Below are 19,659 nucleotides of genomic sequence, written 5' to 3'. Positions count from 1 at the left end.
TTCTATCACAAATAGGGACGCGGGTGGCGCTGTGGGTTAAACCACAGAGCCTAGGGCTTGCCGATCAGAAGGTCGGCAGTTCAGATCCCCGTGACGGGGTGAGCTCCCCTTGCTTGGTCCCTGCTCCTGCCAACCTAGCATTTTGAAAGCACATCAGAGTGCAAGTAGATAAATAGGTACCACTCTGGCGGGAAGGTAAACTGCGTTTCTGTGCTCTGCTCTGGTTCGCCAGAAGCGGCTTAGTCATGCTGGCCACATGACCCAGAAGCTCCCTTGGCCAGTAAAGCGAGAAGACCGCCGCAACCCCGGAGTTGTCCGCTGCTGGACCTGATGGTCAGGGGTCACTTTACCTTCCTATCGCAATAAGACAGACAAAAGCTACATGTTAATTGGATATAGCCTAGAAAATGCTTTTCCCTTTCCTAGTTTGTCTTACTAATGATTGTTTCTGTTGTTTCACGGACAGGTGTGCCACTGCCTATATTCTGTTGGCAGAAGAGGAAGCAACAACTATTGTGGAAGCAGAGAAGTTGTTCAAGCAGGCTCTGAAGGCTGGCGAAGGCTGCTACAGGCGTAGCCAACAGCTGCAGCATCATGGTGCCCAGTACGAAGCTCAACACAGTAAGCTAGTCTCTCTTCGACTAAAAATCCCAAGACCTTTCAAGAAACAAATAGTTGCTAGTAGTGGGGTAGGAGAACTGAAAATAACGCCGATATATTTCACATCTGGCAACCATTGCCTATGGAAGTGTGTACTCAATTCTAGGAGGCTGTTTGCTCAGAATCGAGTGCAGTGGCACCTTGGTTCTCGAACGGCTTAGTTGTCGAATAAATCAGCTCCCGGATGCCGCAAACCCGGAAGTAAGTGTTCCAGTTTGCGAACGTTTTTCGGAAGCCAAACGTCTGGTGCAGCTTCCGCTTGAGTGCAGGAAGCTTCTGCAGCCAATCAGAAGCTGCGTCTTGGTTTTCCAATGGTTTTGGGAGTCAAACGGACCCCCGGAATGGATTAAGTTCAAGAACCAAGGTTCCACTGTATACACTTTCAGAGTGAATGCTAAATACATTACTTCAGGTAAATGAGCCACCATAGCCGCTAGAGGGCCGTGGAAATTTGTGCCCTTGGCTTTTTAGGTTCCTCTACCCGTGCACCATCTGAAACCAAAGAATCGTATTGGTTTGCCACATGTGAAATATATCAGCATTTTTTTCAGCTTTCCTAACTAACACACCTAGTTACCCCTCTCAAACTTGCATTTCAAAAAATATTTATATGCTGTTTGTACACCATTCCTCCTCCAGTGATTTCTGAGTGTTCTGTGGGGTCAGAGGACTATCCTCATTCTTACCGTGTGATGTTAGGGTTAGGTTTCTCAGTGAGTTCGATGACTGAGCAGTATTTCAGTCCCAAATCTTCTTTATTTGCAAGTGGCACGTTGGTTGCCAGATATGAATCATTTTTATTTTTTAGCCCTGCTACCCCACTATAGGCTAATAGCACTTTTTCACAGGGTTGTGTGTTATATACCACGATTCTTCCCAGAAACAGCACTGAACACAGTATACCTATTCTTGAGAATTTTAGCTTTAATTAAAAATAATTGAAAAGGTTTGTTTCTTGTCCTCCATAAAAGGGGGCTCCCTGTAACTGCTGATCAGAGGTTGCAGCGAAGCCCTTTGAAGGTGCAGCAGTCAGCTGATGATGTCATTGTGACGTCAGGTTATTGACAGGTGTGTGGTCTCACTCAGCTTTCAGAATTGGCCAGCAGGGTGTGAGGGAGTTAGGGATACATTTCCCTACTGCTGCGCTCCATAAATGTGAGGCATCTGCTATTGATGGAAATGCAGTTATTGGAATTAAACGGTGTAATAAATATTGAAGTGATGTAAGGTAGGAAAATGGAATTAGATGGATATATCAAAATATGCAGGAACATAGGGGAATTTAAATGAACCTTGGGAGGGGAGGAAGGGAAGTCACATGTATGGTATAATAAAATATGTTTGGTGTGTGTGTGTGTGTGTGTGTGTGTGTGTGTGTATGGAAATGCAGTTACTGTCGGAAATCAAGCCTTTATCAGGAGAAACTGGCAACTCTCCCAGGCACCCGGCTTGGTCTCCTGTTGACCTCCCTGTCTGCTTTCCCGGCAAGATCCAGGGAAAGGTCGCGATAGGCAATCCTTCTCAGCGTGAGAAGAACACCCCCCCTCTTTCCTGCCCCCCCTGGCAGGGGAAAGAGATAGACAGAAACGTATTTACATGCCTTTATTTCTGTCTTTGCAGCGTTACAAGAAACATGACTGCTCTCTTCAAACTCCAGCAGTCGAGAGAGAAAAAAACACTCCCCCTGTACTTCCTGTACAGCTCATATTACACTCTGAGCTAATTCCGGTGCCCTCTGCACTGTGAATTGACTGTCCCTCTGTTTCCCACGGAACAGTGCTAACATTCCATCATGTGTTGTTTTCAAGCTAGCAGCTCGCGGCTGCATTGCTTCTATATCGTAACAGTTACTGGGAGTACTGTGCACACAACCATACATTTGATTCACCTGACTTTCCCCATAGAATCATGGGAACCGTAGGTCTGTGAAGGGTAAACTGCAGTTTTCAGGATTCTTTGGAGGAAATCAAATCTATGGTCTGTACAAAGCAATTTATCTTGGGGTGGCCAAGAAGTACCAGGAAGCATTAGTACCACTGAACAAAGATACGCCGTCCAGTTGTGGCCATTTGTATTCAAAAGGATACTTGAGTGCAACAAGTTGCCTGGAATAATCATTGCCAAATTTGGAAAGAAGCTGCAAGAGATCAGCTTATTTTAACTTGCTGAACTTAAGGAAACAGGAGCCTGAAACATGGCAACAATTTCGAAGGTCACTTTTCCACTTAGTGTGGGAAAGAAGTGGGAAAGTTGCCCCCTCCCCAATACGATTTGACGTTTCTGCATTTCCATAAGCTGTTTACCTAGCTAGCGTGTTCCAGGAAATGTTTATTCACGACATATTCCCCAAAATGAAATGTGTTTTTAGAATGAGGAGCCTCCCATTGGGCCACATGGAAATAACAGTGTAGAGGATTGATTCAAGCAATCAGCAGCATGTCTATAAAACAGAATGCTCAAATTTCAGAATGCTCAAAATGTGGGTGGTGACCTTATTGGGATCACTGATAAGGATGGCTTCTCATTTCAGGCACAGTGATCTCAGGCAGAAAATGAAATGGAATGTGTGTATTGAGTGCAGATGAAAAGCTTAGGAGTTGGAGAGGGAGAGAACTTCTACAATGGGCCTGGCAGCCAGGCGAGTTTACCCCATGATAATTCCAGATATGTTGGGTGGTACAAAAGATCTTATCATGGAAGATTTTAGGATTAAAAAGTCCAGGAGACATCTGAGGGCCTCTTTGCATGTGGCATCTGTGAGGCAGAGAGAGAGAGAGAAATCTCTTCCCAATAGACATTTTAAACACAGCAAAACCCAGAAGTGATTGTCATGACAAATCTAGCCAGATGTTGGTAAAATTACTCTTGAACTGCTATTTGTTCCTTACCTGCTTTTGAGGCATTCCACAAACTAGATGATCTTCCTTAGATTATCAGCCCATTAAATGGATCCTGCAGAGGATCTTGTTTTAGAATATCCTTTTGACACCTCCCAACCTCATGTTTCTATCTATTCCATGCAAATTGTTCCTGATAACACAGAGACTGGCAGGGTGAAAGTGTTTGTAACTTGGCTTTCTTCAATTCAACCAAGGGAAATGATTTTGAATTCCAGAAAATGCTGAAAAGCCTCAGGTTCTGTAAATAACAGTGTAATCCTATTCATGTCTACTCAGACGTAAGTGCCATTGAATTCAGTGGGACCTACTCTCAGGTAAATGTAGATAGGATTACAGCCCAAGACCATTTTAGAATGTCTTGAATAGACGCTTTTATTGACTCTATGTTGACCATTCCTTGAGTCACTATAAGACAGCTTGGAGGACAAACCAATCTAATTATGTTATATATAACCATGTTAAAAACAGATGTGGCTAATGAGCCCTTTATTAAATACTGGGAAACCATCCTAGAGATAAGTGGTTACTTAATATGAACTACAGCTGAAGGAATTCCCTCTCCTGCCTTATTTATTTTCTCTTTGAAAGTCAGACCTGTTGCTTAATCTGTCTGAAAAGTACAATCATGGCTTTGGGATAATTTGTATGTATTCTGAATGCTTTTGGCTTATATCTTGTTGTGATTAGAAGAGACTTCAAAACGTGAGGACCATAATCTGCAAATACTTGGTTGACAAGTAGGATACATTAGGCCAATGTATGGCAACACAACAAGTGTGTTGTCTTAATACTGTGACTCTGTAGATCATTATCTACATGAACATTTTCTGTTCGCTCCTTAAAAGGGGGCATATTACAATTAAAGAAAGGGTATGATGCCTCATTCTCAAAAAAGTCTTTGAAAAGAGAAAAAAATCCTGATTTGTTCTTTGTTAAATGGTCAATGCTGAAATTTATTTCTATTAATGTTTGTGGATAACTACGATATCACAAAGAACTGTGTAAATTCAGTGTGAAGGAAGAGTTCAGCGTGTTTATATTCACACAACTCTACCAGAGGCAGAAAATCTTGCTGCTTGGTCTATATATATATCGTGTGCTTGTGTGTGTGTGTAGGAATTTGACTTCCTTGACCTGAAGCAAGGAAAGGACTTTTCAGTTGCAGAGGCACCCTTTGGAGGCAGGCAGACCTGAATGCTGCACGCTGCACCTGGTCTACCAAGGCTACAGAGTCCAATCTATACACCAAAGTTTTCATGGTTTCTCCACCCCTGCCCCTTTTCATCCTCTAGGCTGGCTGAAGGAGGATGGCTGGGATGGGGAAAGACCATAAGTTTCTTGGTACCCCCTGTGTAGTGTTGAATAACAAGGGTCTCTTCGTTAAGTCCCACAAGAAAAGACCTCACATCATGTCTATTGCTGATGCTTAAGCTGTGAGTGCCAAAACCCATTCACATGTGTGGTATTGGCAGGGTTGGAGGGACCCTAAAGCTTGCAGAAATAATAATAATACTAACAAAGCTATGATTTTACAAGAAAAACTGTACTGGGGACCCCCTCTCCCCCCAACCCCCCCCAAATGACTATGACTATGGAATGTTGACCAACTTTGGGGGTGGGAGGTGGTCAACGGGAAAACCTGGAGGGGGCTGGAATGGAATACTTTGGGTCCTGAGCAGCAGCAATCCTACTTTCATGTCCCATTTGCCCTCCTCCTTCTTGCAGTCTTGTGCAACAAGCCAGCCCCATAGAGACATTAGGGTTTTATGAATGCGAGTTAGGCATTCACTGCATGGTTCATCCTTCAATGGGGCTTGTTCTCATGGCCATGAGGTAGGGTGCTTCATGGCTGCAGGCCATCTGTTGTGATCATTGCACCCCTGTCTTGCAATAAGCTAGTAGTGTGCAAGCACTGGTGCTCACATAATCGGTATTTACATGCTTACTGCTTCTGAAAGTGTGCTATTGACAGTGTGCAAAAAAGAGAGAGAGAAAGGATTCTCTCCATGGTACTGAACAGACTCAGCTTGTGATGCATAGAACGCCATTGCACAGAAGGCAAATTCAGATTCAAATGGCTTTTCCAGTGCTGCTATGTATGGCTGAACTCTTAAGAGCGGCAGTCAGCTGTTTACAGTGTACAAAGAATGCCCTGGAGGGATGGCTGACTTGAAACTGGTAGCTGAAAGCATCTCTCCTCCTACCAGAACCATTTAAATTGCATGATAATGTTGAAAACCCTGGACTCCTTTGGGAGGAAGGGCAGCATAACAAATTCAATAAATAAATAAATTTGGATTCAGCTGTACAGAAAGCAACCTGCAACTGCAACAGCAATTCACACTGCAATCATTTGTAGCTAAACTTAATCAGAAATGGAAACCTTTTTAGAGAGTCAGGACGATAAACACTTGCCTAAGTGAGGCAAGGTATAGAAGTTTGCATAATTTTGGCATGCATGTGAGTTCTTCTTGTATTAGTGATTAGAATTGTTAACAGTATGCTGTAGAATTGAGGCTAAAGAAAAACCCTCACATATTTTTTTATAAGTGTACTTCTTGACTAATCCTATTATTGACGGGCAGGTTCCAGCTCTAGATCTTTGTAACTTAACAGTGAGGATTGTTGGTCTATGTACTTTTTATTGCTTCCTTCCACATATCTTTGGTATTCGGCAATAAGAATTCAAAGGAAAGGTTATACCTTACACTTTGAGGATGTTAAATGGAACCTTTGTTCTGTCTGTTTCTGCAAACACTCATCCTCTTAAACCCCCTCCCTCCTTCTTTCTTTCTTTCTCTCTCTCTCTCTCTCTCTCTCTCTCTCTCCTTCTCTCTCCCTCTCTCTCCCCAGGACGGGACACTAATGTATTAGTCTACATTAAGAGGAGGCTGGCAATGTGTACAAGAAAGCTGGGGAGGACCAGGGAAGCTGTGAAAATGATGAGAGATGTGAGTTTGGATTTGTGTTCATATTTGTCTTATTACCATGCGCAGTCCAAAAAGCATAGATAGGATGCTCATTATGCCTGCCCTTTGAGCATAACCGTGACAAGTAAAATACCTATTCCAGCATTGATTCTTTGTGTGGATCCTTCCCGACATTATCCCCAGCTTCATAGTTCCCTGCATGATGAGAGTGGAAGACCTTCTTGAGCGCATGTGAAATGCATAAGGCCCCTAAGAAAATATCCCAACAATGCCTCTATTGGACTTGCTTTTTATTCCCTCTTTCCACTTTCTGCTCCTCTCCTACTGCCTCACTGCATGTAAGGGGTCTGACCTGGGAGATCCCCACTCCCTTACCCTAATAGCGAAAGTTTTCTAGCGAGTTTGATACCTTGGTTTTTCAGTTTGGGCCTTGCCCACAAAGATGGTTCCTTTTCTCAAGACCTCTGGGTAAACGTTGGCCTTTAGTTCTTTCCCACTAATTGGAAGATGATCTCATGCCATGTCATTTGACAGCGCTGCATCTTCAAGACCACAATAGTGGCTTGTCAATTGGAAGGGATGACTCAGCTATGAGATGGCATGGTCACGCTTAAGTTTTGGAAATTTACAACCTGGGAGTCTTCTGATTGGCTAGGAAGACTTGGTTCAGCTGCTAGGCCGTATTGTATGGAATGACCCTATTCCCTTGTCTGCTGCCGTACACTTTTTCCAACATCTGTGGGGTCCATTGATCCTTTTCTATGTATTAGAACTCAGCTAAATGAGCTTTGCTATTTTTCTTTCGTTTTGCAATTGTGTTCTCTTGCACTCTTAGCAATATTCTCCAATTGTATTTTTTCAGTGGCCTATGAGTTCTCTTTTAATTATGTTGAACAAATCTACCTCTTCAATCTTCATGTGGTTTCTGGGGAAAGTCCTTGGTACTGGGTTCTGTTTCTTGGCCAAACTGCTACTGAGTAATTTTTGTGGGCATGAGTCTGGTTTCCAGCTCTTGCTCCTGTGAATCTCTGGTAAGGTTCTGGGAGTCTCCTGGCCCAGACTGGTGGGACTACAGCAGCGATGGCTGCTGTACTAACAGGTTTGCAGGCTGCTGTACTAACAGGTTTGCAGGTTTGGGTCGTTTGGCGCCTGCTAGACCAACAAGGGATGGTTCCCAGGGTTTTGGGACTTCAGTCCTCTTACACTCAGGGTAAGGGAGACCCTGCTTTCAAATAAGTGCAGGGTTTCCTGATTTGAATGTTGCCTTTTATTGCCAATGGGGAAGTAAGTACATAAGCCCCGTACTCCCAGATTTCACCGATACAAGGAAGGGAGGCATAACCACCGGACAAAAGCTATTATTTATTTTAAAAGGATCAGCATGTAATGGGATGATTCCCTTATCAAGAGTAAATGTGGCAAAACCAGAAACTGATGCAATTACTTTGATTTGGAAAGAGGCAAGTGCGGTGCTGGATGTAACAAAAATGGTATCATAATATATAGAAAGAGAGATTTTTAATTAGGAATCCTAAAACAAGCATTGTTCCCTATTGGGGGGTGGGGTGGGGAGAGAGAGGCTATATTAGGCTGATGACATTGCTGATGCTTTGACCTCCCTCCCTGAGCTCATTCCTGCGATATAATTTTCTACTTATCTCAGTTGCTGTCAGCACTCTAGTTCATTTGCCAATACTTAGTACAGCATGTAAGTGCATGCATAGTAGCCCCAAGGGAAATATGCGCCAGTAGTGAAACAGACAGACCTTATCAGGAAATGGGCACCCCCTCTTTGCAGTCTAATTCCATTTTCCTGGATTTTACACGTATTTAGCTCACTACCAACATATGTGACAGCTTCAGTTCCATCATTGTGAAGCTGTCAGACATTCTGCCGCTCTTGGGCTCTAGCTAAATGTAGCCGCATTCTTAGGACCACAAACTTGACAGATGGCCGTTAATGGGGATGATTTCTCCATCTTGAGAAAAGATTTCTCCTTCTACACAAAGGAATTTTGGGGCAGCCATTTGAGCCTTCTAACTCCTTCAGCTGTTTGTTCCCACGGAGCCAAGTCAAGATTTTTCTACTATTGAAAAAAAGATGAGTTTTATCTTGCTATTTCTGTATCCCAGGCATAGATGGGAAGATGGACCCCTCTCCCCCACAGTTCAATGAATAACCATTTTTGCAGCTTCCTTCCACATCACAACATTGGGAGGAAGGGCAGGGGCTGTGAGTTCGTTTGAAAGATTGGAGGAAGGTGTGTACGCACCCCCTCCAAATCCAAAGCTATATCAGGAGAAGTGCTAACATGTGAATGCTGACACGTTCTGGGAAACAAAATAGGGATTCAGCAAGCAGCCTTCCAGTGCACTTAAGATCTCAATGGTTAGTCTCATTTCCAGGCTTAAGGAACAACCCTGAGATTAAGAGTCTTGTGCTCTACTGACTGAGCTAAGAACCACTGACTGTCTCGCCAGAGTGGTGCATGCTCTAGTTATCTCCCGCTCGGACTACTGCAACACGCTCTATGTGGGGCTACCTTTGAAGGTGGCCCCTGAAACTACAACTAATCCAGAATGCTAGACTGGTGACTGGGAGCAGCCGCCAAGACCACATAACACTGGTCTTGAAAGACCTACGTTGGCTCCCAGTATGTTTCCGAGCACAATTCAAAGTGTTGGTGCTGACCTTGAAAGCCCTAAACGGCCTTGGCCCAGTATACCTGAAGGAGTGTTTCCACCCCCATCATTCTGTCCAGACACTGAGGTCCAGCGCTGAGGGCCTTCTGACAGTTTCCTCACTGCGAGAAGCAAAGCTACAGGAAACCAGGCAGAGGGCCTTCTCGGTAGTGGCGCCCACCCAGTGGAACGCTTTCCCACCAGATGTCAAAGAAAACTATCTGACGTTTAGAAGACATCTGAAGGCAGCCCTGTTTAGGGAAGTTTTTAATGACTGATGTTTTAATGTATTTTTAATCTTTTGTTGGAAACCGCCCAGAGTGGCTGGGGAAACCCAGCCAGATGGGTGGGGTATCAACAACAACAACAACAACAACAACAACAACAATTAATTACTTTTGTGATACAAATCTGCAACAACCTCTTCCTTGTCAGAGATTCCCCCATTTTAATAAACTGCTTTTGTCACAATGTGGCAACTCCTTAACAATATGTGATGTACTGTGCTGAAAAATGGAGGTATGGCAGCATTTTTAAGCTAAGCAGCAACAAAATGGAGACAATAGCATTAGGAATCGTAGCATTGAGGCTTTGTTCATCAACCTGGAAACATACTTAATTGTTGAGCTTTTTTGGGGAAATGAGTGATACTCAAACACACACTTCCTTGTTCTCTTGACAAAAAACCAGGACATTTTACTGATTCCACCCCGGACACTGATTCCGCCATTAAAATCCAAGACATGTCCGGAAAATTCTGGACGTATGGCAACCCTAATGAATGCACTTTCATTCTCTTACCTTTCTGCCTATATTGTGTCTAGAGGGGATGTAAAAACTATTGATCCAGTCCAGGCACCCTGGGGCTACTAATGGCCTTAATGAGACTGAATTATGTGTCCTGTTATAACCGTCTTGCCATCACTAGGTGCCTCCTGTTAACCTTAATGGATCCCATCAGAGGCGGTTGTAAGGTAGCGCGACCGGTGCAGCCACATTGGAAGGGGTGCCACAACAGTGTTGCAGAATGGAGCACAAGAGGTGGGAAGGGGCCCCTCAAATTTTAGCACCGCACAGGCTGCCCCTGGAATTTGAGAGCCCAAAGCCTGCCACCAGTCCCATTCAACAGGGAACATTGCAAAGAAGCTAGTGTGCAGCTTCTGCACTCTTGGCAACCCTGATATCAGTTTCTCAGGGCACCGGTTACACCTCCCCCCTTTCATGGCTATGTACCCAAATTGCCGCACCCACAGTTTTATAATAATAATTTATTATTTATGCCCCTCCCATCTGGCTGGGTTTCCGAATGGCAGCAGCATAGAGACCCTGGCAACAGGGTGAAGTTCCCCAACCAGGGTCCTCAGATGTTGTTGAATTACAATCCTCAGCATCCCCAGCCAGCCTGGCCATTGGTAGGTGTTGTGGTCCATCAATATTTGTATATCAAGACCAGGGGCAGTGGAACACCTAGATCCCCAAGACCTGGAGTCCTAATTTTGCCCAGCGTATGGGTGAAAAATGATTACAATGCTAAAGCCCAAAGTAATTCCTCACCTTTCTATAAATGGCAAGGTAAATGGCACAGTAACATGTATATTCCATTACGTTTTAAAGACAGAAATATAGTGAGCAACTCATTATTTTGTCAATTTACAAAAGGGCTCGAGTTGCATTACCTTTCATCCTGTGCTAGCCTACCGTGTTTCTTTGTAATTTATTGCAAACATTTTGAAGGAGAATTCCACTCTGGAAGAGAAAATGCATTAGAGTTAACGTTTTGTTTGCCCACTTGCTTTCATCTGATTGCATTTATTCCGAGAGTAAAGTGATGGCCGCTTTCACAGTCACAACCCAAAATGATTTAGTCGTAAGACTTTTCTGATGGGACTCCTGTTGATTTGCATTGTCTCGCAGTCCAGTCTCTCTGCTGTTGTCTGATGTCCGAGACGATCACCCCAAAACTGTGTAACAGGGGCGAGTGGAAATCGTATTTGGTCCGAAAGCAAAAGAACAAACAAACCCAAACTAGATAAATGTCAACATGTAATGTGTTTCTAATGTGTTGTCAGTCTTCTGTTTTATTTGTTGGCTCGGAAACAAATAGCCCACAAATATTTATTTTATATAACGCGGGTGGTGCTGTGGGTTAAACCACAGAGCCTAGGACTTGCCGATCAGAAGGTTGGCGGTTCGAATCCCTGCAACGGGGTGAGCTCCCATTGCTCGTTCGCTGCTCCTGCCAACCTAGCAGTTTGAAAGCACGTCAAAGTGCAAGTAGATAAATAGGTACCGCTCTGGCGGGAAGGTAAATGGTGTTTCCGTGCACTGCTCTGGTTCTCCAGAAGCGGCTTAGTCATGCTGGCCACATGACCCGGAAGCTGTACGCTAGCTTCCTCGGCCAATAAAGCAAGATGAGCGCCGCAACCCCAGAGTCGGTCACGACTGGACCCAATGGTCAGGGGTCCCTTTACCTTTATTTATTTGCATGATGCTAGAGCGAACACTTATTTCCAACTTTATGTATATGTGCTCTGGATTCAGTTCCTGTTCTAATAGTGAACCACCTTATAGTGCAATGTTATATTAATAGATGTAAAATGATTGCTAGGTGAAGTGTAATGAAAAATAAGTATGCATTTGCAAGCCAAGTTCTGCTGGCTTGTTATCAAAGGTGTTTGCACCAAAAGTTAACCCTTTAATTTTTCTGGGGGGGGGGCGTGTAAATCATTTTATAAAACCGGTGTAATTTTGATAACCATCTAACTTGGTTATTTGGAGGAAATAATTACTAGACCATGATTAAGGTAGTGTATATGAAGCATGTTTCCTGTTCCAGCTTCTACACTGAGTGATTACATGTTTTTGCCTTAAAATGAAGTGCTAGAGAGAGAGAGAGAATGGACTCTCCTGAACTGAAAGCAGAAATTTTTCTTCCTTTCCCTGACAGTTGCTGCATCTGGAACAAAGCAATTTCTTTTCTTTTTATTTATTTTTTGAGGATGTTGGGGTGTAGTTTGGTGTGCCCCCCCCCCCGGATTTTGGGAGGTTCCCTCTCACAGAATATGATCATACACAAGAATTAAACACAAGGAGATAACATGGTCCTCCATGGCTCAGATTCACTGCTCGTACCCACCAGGAACTGTACATTCAGTACGGTGGCTCAGTTGAAATCAGATGGGACCCCACCCTGGTGGATGTCTTGACACCTACTGCAGATTTGTTTTGTTATTTCAGTAGACATTTTAAGTGTTTTTATAGTTTTAACTTACTTTTATCATTATTGCACTGTTGAATTTGTTTTCCTTAGAGCAGTTGTTTACACTTGCTTTCATACCAGTGTTGCAGGATTCCATGCTAAATCTAAGCCTATTCTCTTTATTTTTTATTATTATTATAGTTAATGAAGGAATTCCCTCTTCTCAGCATGTTCAACATCCACGAAAATTTGCTGGAAGCTCTGTTGGAGTTACAAGCATATGCAGATGTTCAGGCAGTTTTAGCAAAATATGATGGTAAGCAAAAGTACCTCTTTACATTGTGTGTGTGTGTGTGTGTAAATTGAGAGGAAGAGAGAGCAGCTTCCAGTGACAGAATCACTTTAAAGTGCGAAAATCCCATCTTCTTTCAAATGCCGCCTTCTGTAGTTCTGAAACAATTCTACATAGAATCATAGAATCATAGAGTTGGAAAAGACCACAAGGGCCATCGAGTCCAACCCCCTGCCAAGCAGGAAACACCATCAGAGCACTCCTGACATATGGTTGTCAAGCCTCTGCTTAAAGACCTCCAAAGAAGGAGACTCCACCACACTCCTTGGCAGCAAATTCCACTGTCAAACAGCTCTTACTGTCAGGAAGTTCTTCCTAATGTTTAGGTGGAATCTTCTTTCTTGTAGTTTGGATCCATTGCTCCGTGTCCGCTTCTCTGGAGCAGCACGGAGCAATACATAAGGTGAAACTTTCTTAAGCTTCTCCATCATTCCATGTGTTTCGGACCATTTATTTCATGAAATTTATACATCGCTTGGTTGTAAAACAAACAAACAAACAAAATGATTTACAAAAAGGTAAAATAATAAAATCCAAAAAAAATTACAACCCTCCTTAAAGACATACAAAAGTTAAAAACTAAAACAGATTAAAGCTACCTCAACTTTCTAAGCATCTGTGTGGGCTTGTCTAACCCAGGGACAGCTGTGGGCAGGATTCCTGCAGCATGTTGGACTAAATGACCCTCAGGTCCCTTCTGTGATACATAGTGCCTCCTATCCCTCATTATCCCGTTTTCTTGCTGTTTAACAGTGTGATTGACTCTTGGGTGAACTCAGAGATGCAAAATATTCCCAGACAATGAATCATCTCGACTTCTCTGTGTCTTGTGGCCTTTCAGAAATATTGTCTTCTGGCACAATTAAGACATCTAGAGTTCCTACCCAAAGTGCATTTTTTGCCTCTCTTTTGCTGTCGGCAGAAATGCTCTGGGAGGTCATACCTAGAGGGGGCATGCAATTTCGGAGGAAGATCTTTCCTTCCCATTAGTAGAGGGTTATAGTGTTTGCAGCCCTGGAAACTGCTCACCATGGAAACTGCAGGCAGGCAAAGAACATAAAATGTTTCAAGCTTCTTCTGCTTCTGCCTCTTTGCTTGTTTTAAGAGATGCTCCAGTATTATTCTCTTCTAATGTCTTAAACCACAGATTCTTCCTCTCCGGCACAGTTTTTGTGAGGATTCTGTATGCAAGCTTGCTAAATAAAAAGATGTGCAAGAGGTTTGGGGTTAGGGTTGATGGCTTAACTGCTGCAGAATTTGGGTTAAATATGCATCTGTTGTTGCTGCTGAATGGCTTTGCTCAGAAGAAATAAGCTATTTGCAGGATTCATGGCAAATGAAAACCTCCCTGACCCTCAGGCCATACTGCAAAATACTGGATGGTTTGCCATTAAAGCAGCTATTTTTAATGGCATTGAGAGCAAGTTATTCATTAACCTCAAAGGGGGAGCGTGTTCTGACAGTGAGTGCCATTAATTGACTTCTGACCTTAATAGCACAGAGAAAATTGAAATATTAGGGAGGATTTTCGGCTTTCAAATGATTCCTTTTTTATTCAAAAAAAAATAGAGGGTGTGTGTAGCAGTTTCCTAGGGAACTGTTGATTAAACATTTTGGGTCATATGCAGTTGTGCCTCTATTTGAAGTCTTTGATATGGTTGATGCTTCTTCTAATGGATTTTCTTCTTCTTTTGGCAGAGAGGGAGAGGTGATTTTTGCTAATTCGCTGTGCAGCCTCTCATAGCGGAAGCCTCCAAAACAGCATGAATATTGCTATCTTCCAAACAGTCTTGGGGGGATATGGTGGAGATTGCTTTTCTTCCACTTTTGGAGGCATCTATTTGTCCTTTTGATCACAGTACAAGATTTCACCTCTTGCTTTTATAGTACAGTAAAGCTGAGCAAGGGACGCGGGTGGCGCTGTGATCTTAACCACAGAGCCTAGGGCTTGCTGATCAGAAAGTTGGCGGTTCAAATCCCCACAACGGGGTGAGCTCCCCTTGTTCGGTCCCAGCTCGTGCCAACCTAGCAGTTTGAAAGCACATCAAAGTGCAAGTAGATAAATAGGTACCACTCTGGCAGGAAGGTAAACGGCGTTTCCGTGTGCTGCTCTGGTTCGCCAGAAGCGGCTTAGTCATGCTGGCCACATGACCCAGAAGCTGTACGTCGGCTCCCTCGGCCAATAAAGCGAGATGAGCGCTGCAACCCCAGAGTCAGCCACGACTGGACCTAATGGTCAGGGGTCCTTTTACCTTTACCTTTTAAAGCTGAGCAAAGTGGACTAGCCCAATGTTCCCCAAATTTGGTTCTCCAGCTGTTTTTGAACTACAGTTCCCATCACATCTGACCTGCTAGCAAGGAATGATGGGAGTTGTAGTCCAAAAACAGCTGGAGACCCAAGTTTGGGAAATACTGGATTAGCCAGTGGAATACGGATCCATGTAAAAACTACCTGCAAGTAGAACACTAGCTTATCGGGTGAAAAGGTTCTCTCTCACCCTGCTGTGTTAGTTTTATGCTTGCAGGGAGTTTTGATGTGATAACCTGTACATGCCATGCACAGGTAAAAATGTGGCATGTGTTCGCCATGTGTATCTGGCCTATCCTAGCCACGACAAGAAGCCAGACCTTCTCCAACGAAGACAGAAGGCTTTCATGTCTTCGGGGCAAGATCTCACAGACCACTTCCCTAAGGAGTGGACAGCCTTAAAGAGGGAAGGCTCTGGCTTACAGCTTAGTAGCACTTCACATCTCCTTAATCTTCCCCTCTAGGCTCATTGTCCGTGCTGAAGGGTTGACATAGAATTTGAGCTCTGGTGTGGAGGTTCCTTGGGGACTGCAGGTTCCACGAGTACATAATCTTAATTTCAGGAGTCCCTGGCTGAAGGATCTGAATGTGATGGTACTCTGGCTCAGACCTGTTCAAAATGCTGGGAGCTGGATCAGTTTCCAGCATCTCTACTTCCAGTACCACTAGTCTGGTGGATTGGGGCTCAGGAGTCCTGACCAGATCATATGCTTCTAAAGTTGAGAGCTGGTGGTAACTGTTAATCTCTGCTAATTATCTGAGAGTGGAAATCTTGCCACACTTACGTATTGTGTTTAGTATTAGAGACCCAAGTACTGAATTTGGCATCTGCTTGTTTCTCTCTAGCTATTGCCATGTTTTGTTCCTTTTCTCTGTATATCTGATTTTTAGCTAGGTTTTCCCTATTGCTTTAAGGGTCTTGATACTGTTAGTCATTTTACTTGGTTAGTTGCCCTGGGTTTGAGAAGGGCAGGATATCCATTGGTCAAATACATACAAACAGACAGACCCAAGTCCTGGATTCTGGAATTGGCCAAAGCAATCTACCATGTTTACATGTGGCAGTAAGCATATATTCATAACTGCGTAATGTGTGAAATGAATCTTTGTATGATTCAAAGACTAATTCTTCCAACCATTAATGGTCTCTGTTTGGCTAAGCATATTCTATTTTGGTCAACCTGAGAAAAGGTCAGTCAATAGATCTCTCCCTTTTGGCTCTCTGGGGACAACAGAACACTTCAGACTTAAACCCACTTAACAGTAATTGTCTCCTGTTGAACTCCAAGGAACCTTGAGAATACTTTCTCCAGGAGACTAGCTAGGGATCTCTTGATTGGCACTTCTCAGTATCCTCATGAGAATCCAATTCCCAGGGCCATTAGAGCTGAGCAAGGAGAATATAGCTGCAAGTTTGTGGTGTAGCTTGGCTCTCTTTCTCCATGGCTTTGCATTTGAGCTGAAAGCAGTCTTGAGACACAGAACAAGGTTGATGCAATGGGGCAGCCATGCTCGTTTATTCAAGTGTTTCCCCCAGTCAACACGAGAGGGGCAAGAGTGTGTGCCTTCTTCTAACATGCCTGCATGAAGGAAGCAGAACTGTTACCCATGTTACCTCTGCTTATTCTGTTGCTTCAGCCTGGCTTACCAATCCTCAGGGCATTGCTGGGATGATGGACCACAAAGAGGGTAGAAGAGAAAAGGAGGTTCAATTTCCCTCACTTAGATGCCCCTTTAGCTATTTAAAACTTCTTTTCATACATGTTTTAATATATTGTTTATATGCTTTTAAGTAAAATAGTATACATTTTGTGTTTTTATCGTTGTTTTAAATTGACTTTTATTGTTAATTGCTTTGGGATGTCTCCCAGGATGCAATTACGAAATGAAATAAGGTAGACCTTGACACTACTTCATACATGAATGTGACAGACACATGAATGAATATCAAACATGTTCATCATAGCTGTATTGGCCTTAGTTAAGTTCAGGTACAATCCTGGATGTTTATTCCTTGGTTGGCATTATTGCAGTATTGCATGTTCCTGTTTCCTAAAAATACTGCATATTAGTTGTGTTTAAAAACTCTTCCTCACTACGCTGTGACCCCCTCTCAGAGATGATCTGAGAGGTGCATCTCCCAAGCGGTAAATGTTTGTCAGAGGGTTAAAATCATTAACACTAAGAGATACAGTTTTGACTTTATTCTACCAAGCATTCCAATTTAGAGGAGATCATTGGTTCCAATCCTTCCTCAATGTGGTTCTAGATAGGTTTCCACATTTCACAAAACGTATTGAAAATGTCTTCATAGATTCCCCTTTTACCACCACCGTTGCGCTTTTTAAACGTAAAGAAACTTAGGCTTTTCCATTTTCGTTTTCTTCCCTACAGATATAAGTTTGCCAAAATCAGCCACAATATGCTACACGGCTGCCCTGCTGAAAGCCAGAGCTGTCTCTGACAAGTAAGTCCAGAAAAACACCTGTCCACCAGAATTCTACTCTGCAAACTTGGCTGACATTTAACATTTTTCATTACTGAAGGACCATTCATACTAGCAGGAAAATGTTTTATCATGCAATGTGATGTTTATTTGATGTTGTATAATGGAGGCAACTTGAACATCACATTTGTATACTGCATGGATAGCATCAACAATGGTTACCTATATATTACAGCTGTCATTTGTTTGTTTTTTAAAAAAACAGCTGGTGTTCTCTTGGCCATCTTCTTGTATACAAAATGTCACAATTTTATAAATGTAATTTATCCTTACCAGCAGAATAATTGTGTGCGGGGCACATTATTTATTTGAGACAAGAATTGTGAATGTATAAGTATTTCTGGCAGGCAAATAGTGGATTATCTCAGTCTGCAACATAAAAGCTTCCTTAGGAGTGTCTTTCTTAGGGTGCTTAGCAACTCACACTCTGCTTCTTCAGCTGCTATCAAAGATATTTGTCAGAGATGCAGGGATTCAGCTGTTCGTGGGGGTGCTTGGCACCTTACGGGATGAGCTCCTAAGAGCCAGATTCTGCTCAGAGGTGGAAGCGCACAAATCCCGAGCAGAAGGCGTCACGTCATGCACATGCTACCCGGGTTCAGAGCACAGCCCAAAGGGTGGGAAGGAAGCGGCATGGGAAAGACCACTTTCCTTCCTGCTTTTTTTTATTTTTTGCAGAGACTTTGCGATTATAGTGTATTTGCACTTTGAGACCTAAGTAATTTTTTTCCCTTTCGTTCTTTTTTTTTGTCCTGTAGATCGCCAGTACCATCTGCAACATCTTTCCTCCCTACACAGCGACTCCAGCTTGGGAGGGCAGGGCTAGGTTTGTCACAGCTTTCCCTGTGGTGTCTGCCTGCCAAGTTCAGCTATGGAGTTAGCCATGGGGTGTGAGGTGAGAAAGAGATTGCATGGTCTGGGTATTCCCCACCCCCCGCCTTCCATTCACTGGGGCAGATGATATTTGCCCACAGTATGGGCACACCACTAGGTATGGGTACAGCTGAAAGTAGATTACCTACTAGTGTCGCTGTCCCAGTGGCTTCGAGAACTCTAAAGCCTTCCCAAAATGTATTTTTCAATTAAAAAGGGAAAAAAACCCTTTGGAACAATTTACTGGCATTTTTTTTTCTTTTTTCACCCCTCCCTTGAGGGGTTTTGGTCCTGCTTTTAAAAACAAGCACATGAAGCAAATTTAGATTAGCAGACAGAGAGAAAAGAAATTGGACTGCTTATACATTTGCCGCGATAAGTTGCAAACGTGCTTTCGACTTCTGCTGGGATTTTTAGTCAGTAGCCTCTGTGTCATTTGGTTGCTCAGCTTTTTCCATTGGAGAGCGCTAAGGCCCCTGCTACATTGATGCTCCTCTGATGCTTTTCCTTGTGCTGAAGTTGACCTCCATGCTTCCTGTTTTCTTTGTTCCGTGCAGATTTTCTCCAGAGGCAGCTTCAAGACGAGGGCTAAGTACGGCAGAGATGAATGCAGTAGAAGCTATTCACAGAGCAGTAGAATTTAATCCACATGTGCCAAAAGTGAGTTTATGAGTTACTGCGGCTGTTTGAAACAAAAGTCAAAATAAACTTGAATGGGAGGTGAACAAGGAAGGGTTGGGGATTTAATATAGTGCAACAGGGCAGCCAGTTTTATGGGCAAGGTGTACAGTCTTCTGCCTTTGTCACTGCTGCAACAAGTACAGTTGTCGAAACCTTGAAATCAACCTCTTTTTAAACCTCAGGATTTCTCCTTTTTTGATCTTGTATAAATAGTTCTCCAGTGTGTTTCATACTCTTGCTCTTTGAAGACCTTCTTTTGGAGTGTCTTCTACGCCTTTAGCCATTTGAGACTGCAAGTGGGATTCTCTATTTCTTGGAAAAGAGCAGATCAGCATATTGGTCTAACCAAGCTGCCACAGTCTGCTTAATTTCTTTCTCCAGATTAAGTAGTGAGAGGCAAATGTGAAATCTACTATCTGCAGCATGTAATGCTACAGGTGAGGAACTGCAGAGCTGTTCTACATTGTATATCTGCAGCCCAGTTTTAAAATGGCTAAGGCGGCACACAAAAAACAGGTGTGCTAAGAATATAGTGTTAAGGACAATTGCACAAGCAAAGCTGAGAGCT

General features: G+C 43.2%; 1 protein-coding gene across 4 annotated transcripts in view; it reads left to right on the top strand.

The window, feature by feature from the left end:
* ST7 (suppression of tumorigenicity 7) overlaps positions 1–19,659 on the top strand; it is a 92,670-nt gene that overhangs the window by 64,706 nt on the left and 8,305 nt on the right. For all 4 annotated transcript variants that reach the window (XM_082239729.1, XM_082239728.1, XM_082239731.1 and 1 more), the window contains exons 7-11: positions 467–621; positions 6,414–6,511; positions 12,573–12,687; positions 17,426–17,498; positions 18,968–19,070. In XM_082239729.1, the coding sequence (XP_082095855.1) occupies positions 467–621; positions 6,414–6,511; positions 12,573–12,687; positions 17,426–17,498; positions 18,968–19,070 (544 nt within the window). The remainder of the gene's footprint in view (positions 1–466; positions 622–6,413; positions 6,512–12,572; positions 12,688–17,425; positions 17,499–18,967; positions 19,071–19,659) is intronic.

Source organism: Podarcis vaucheri (genome assembly GCF_965113315.1).
Source record: "Podarcis vaucheri genome assembly, chromosome: 10".
Lineage (NCBI taxonomy): Eukaryota > Metazoa > Chordata > Lepidosauria > Squamata > Lacertidae > Podarcis > Podarcis vaucheri.
The sequence above is the reverse complement of the archived record's forward strand: the minus strand, read 5'-3'. Positions and strand labels throughout refer to the sequence as shown.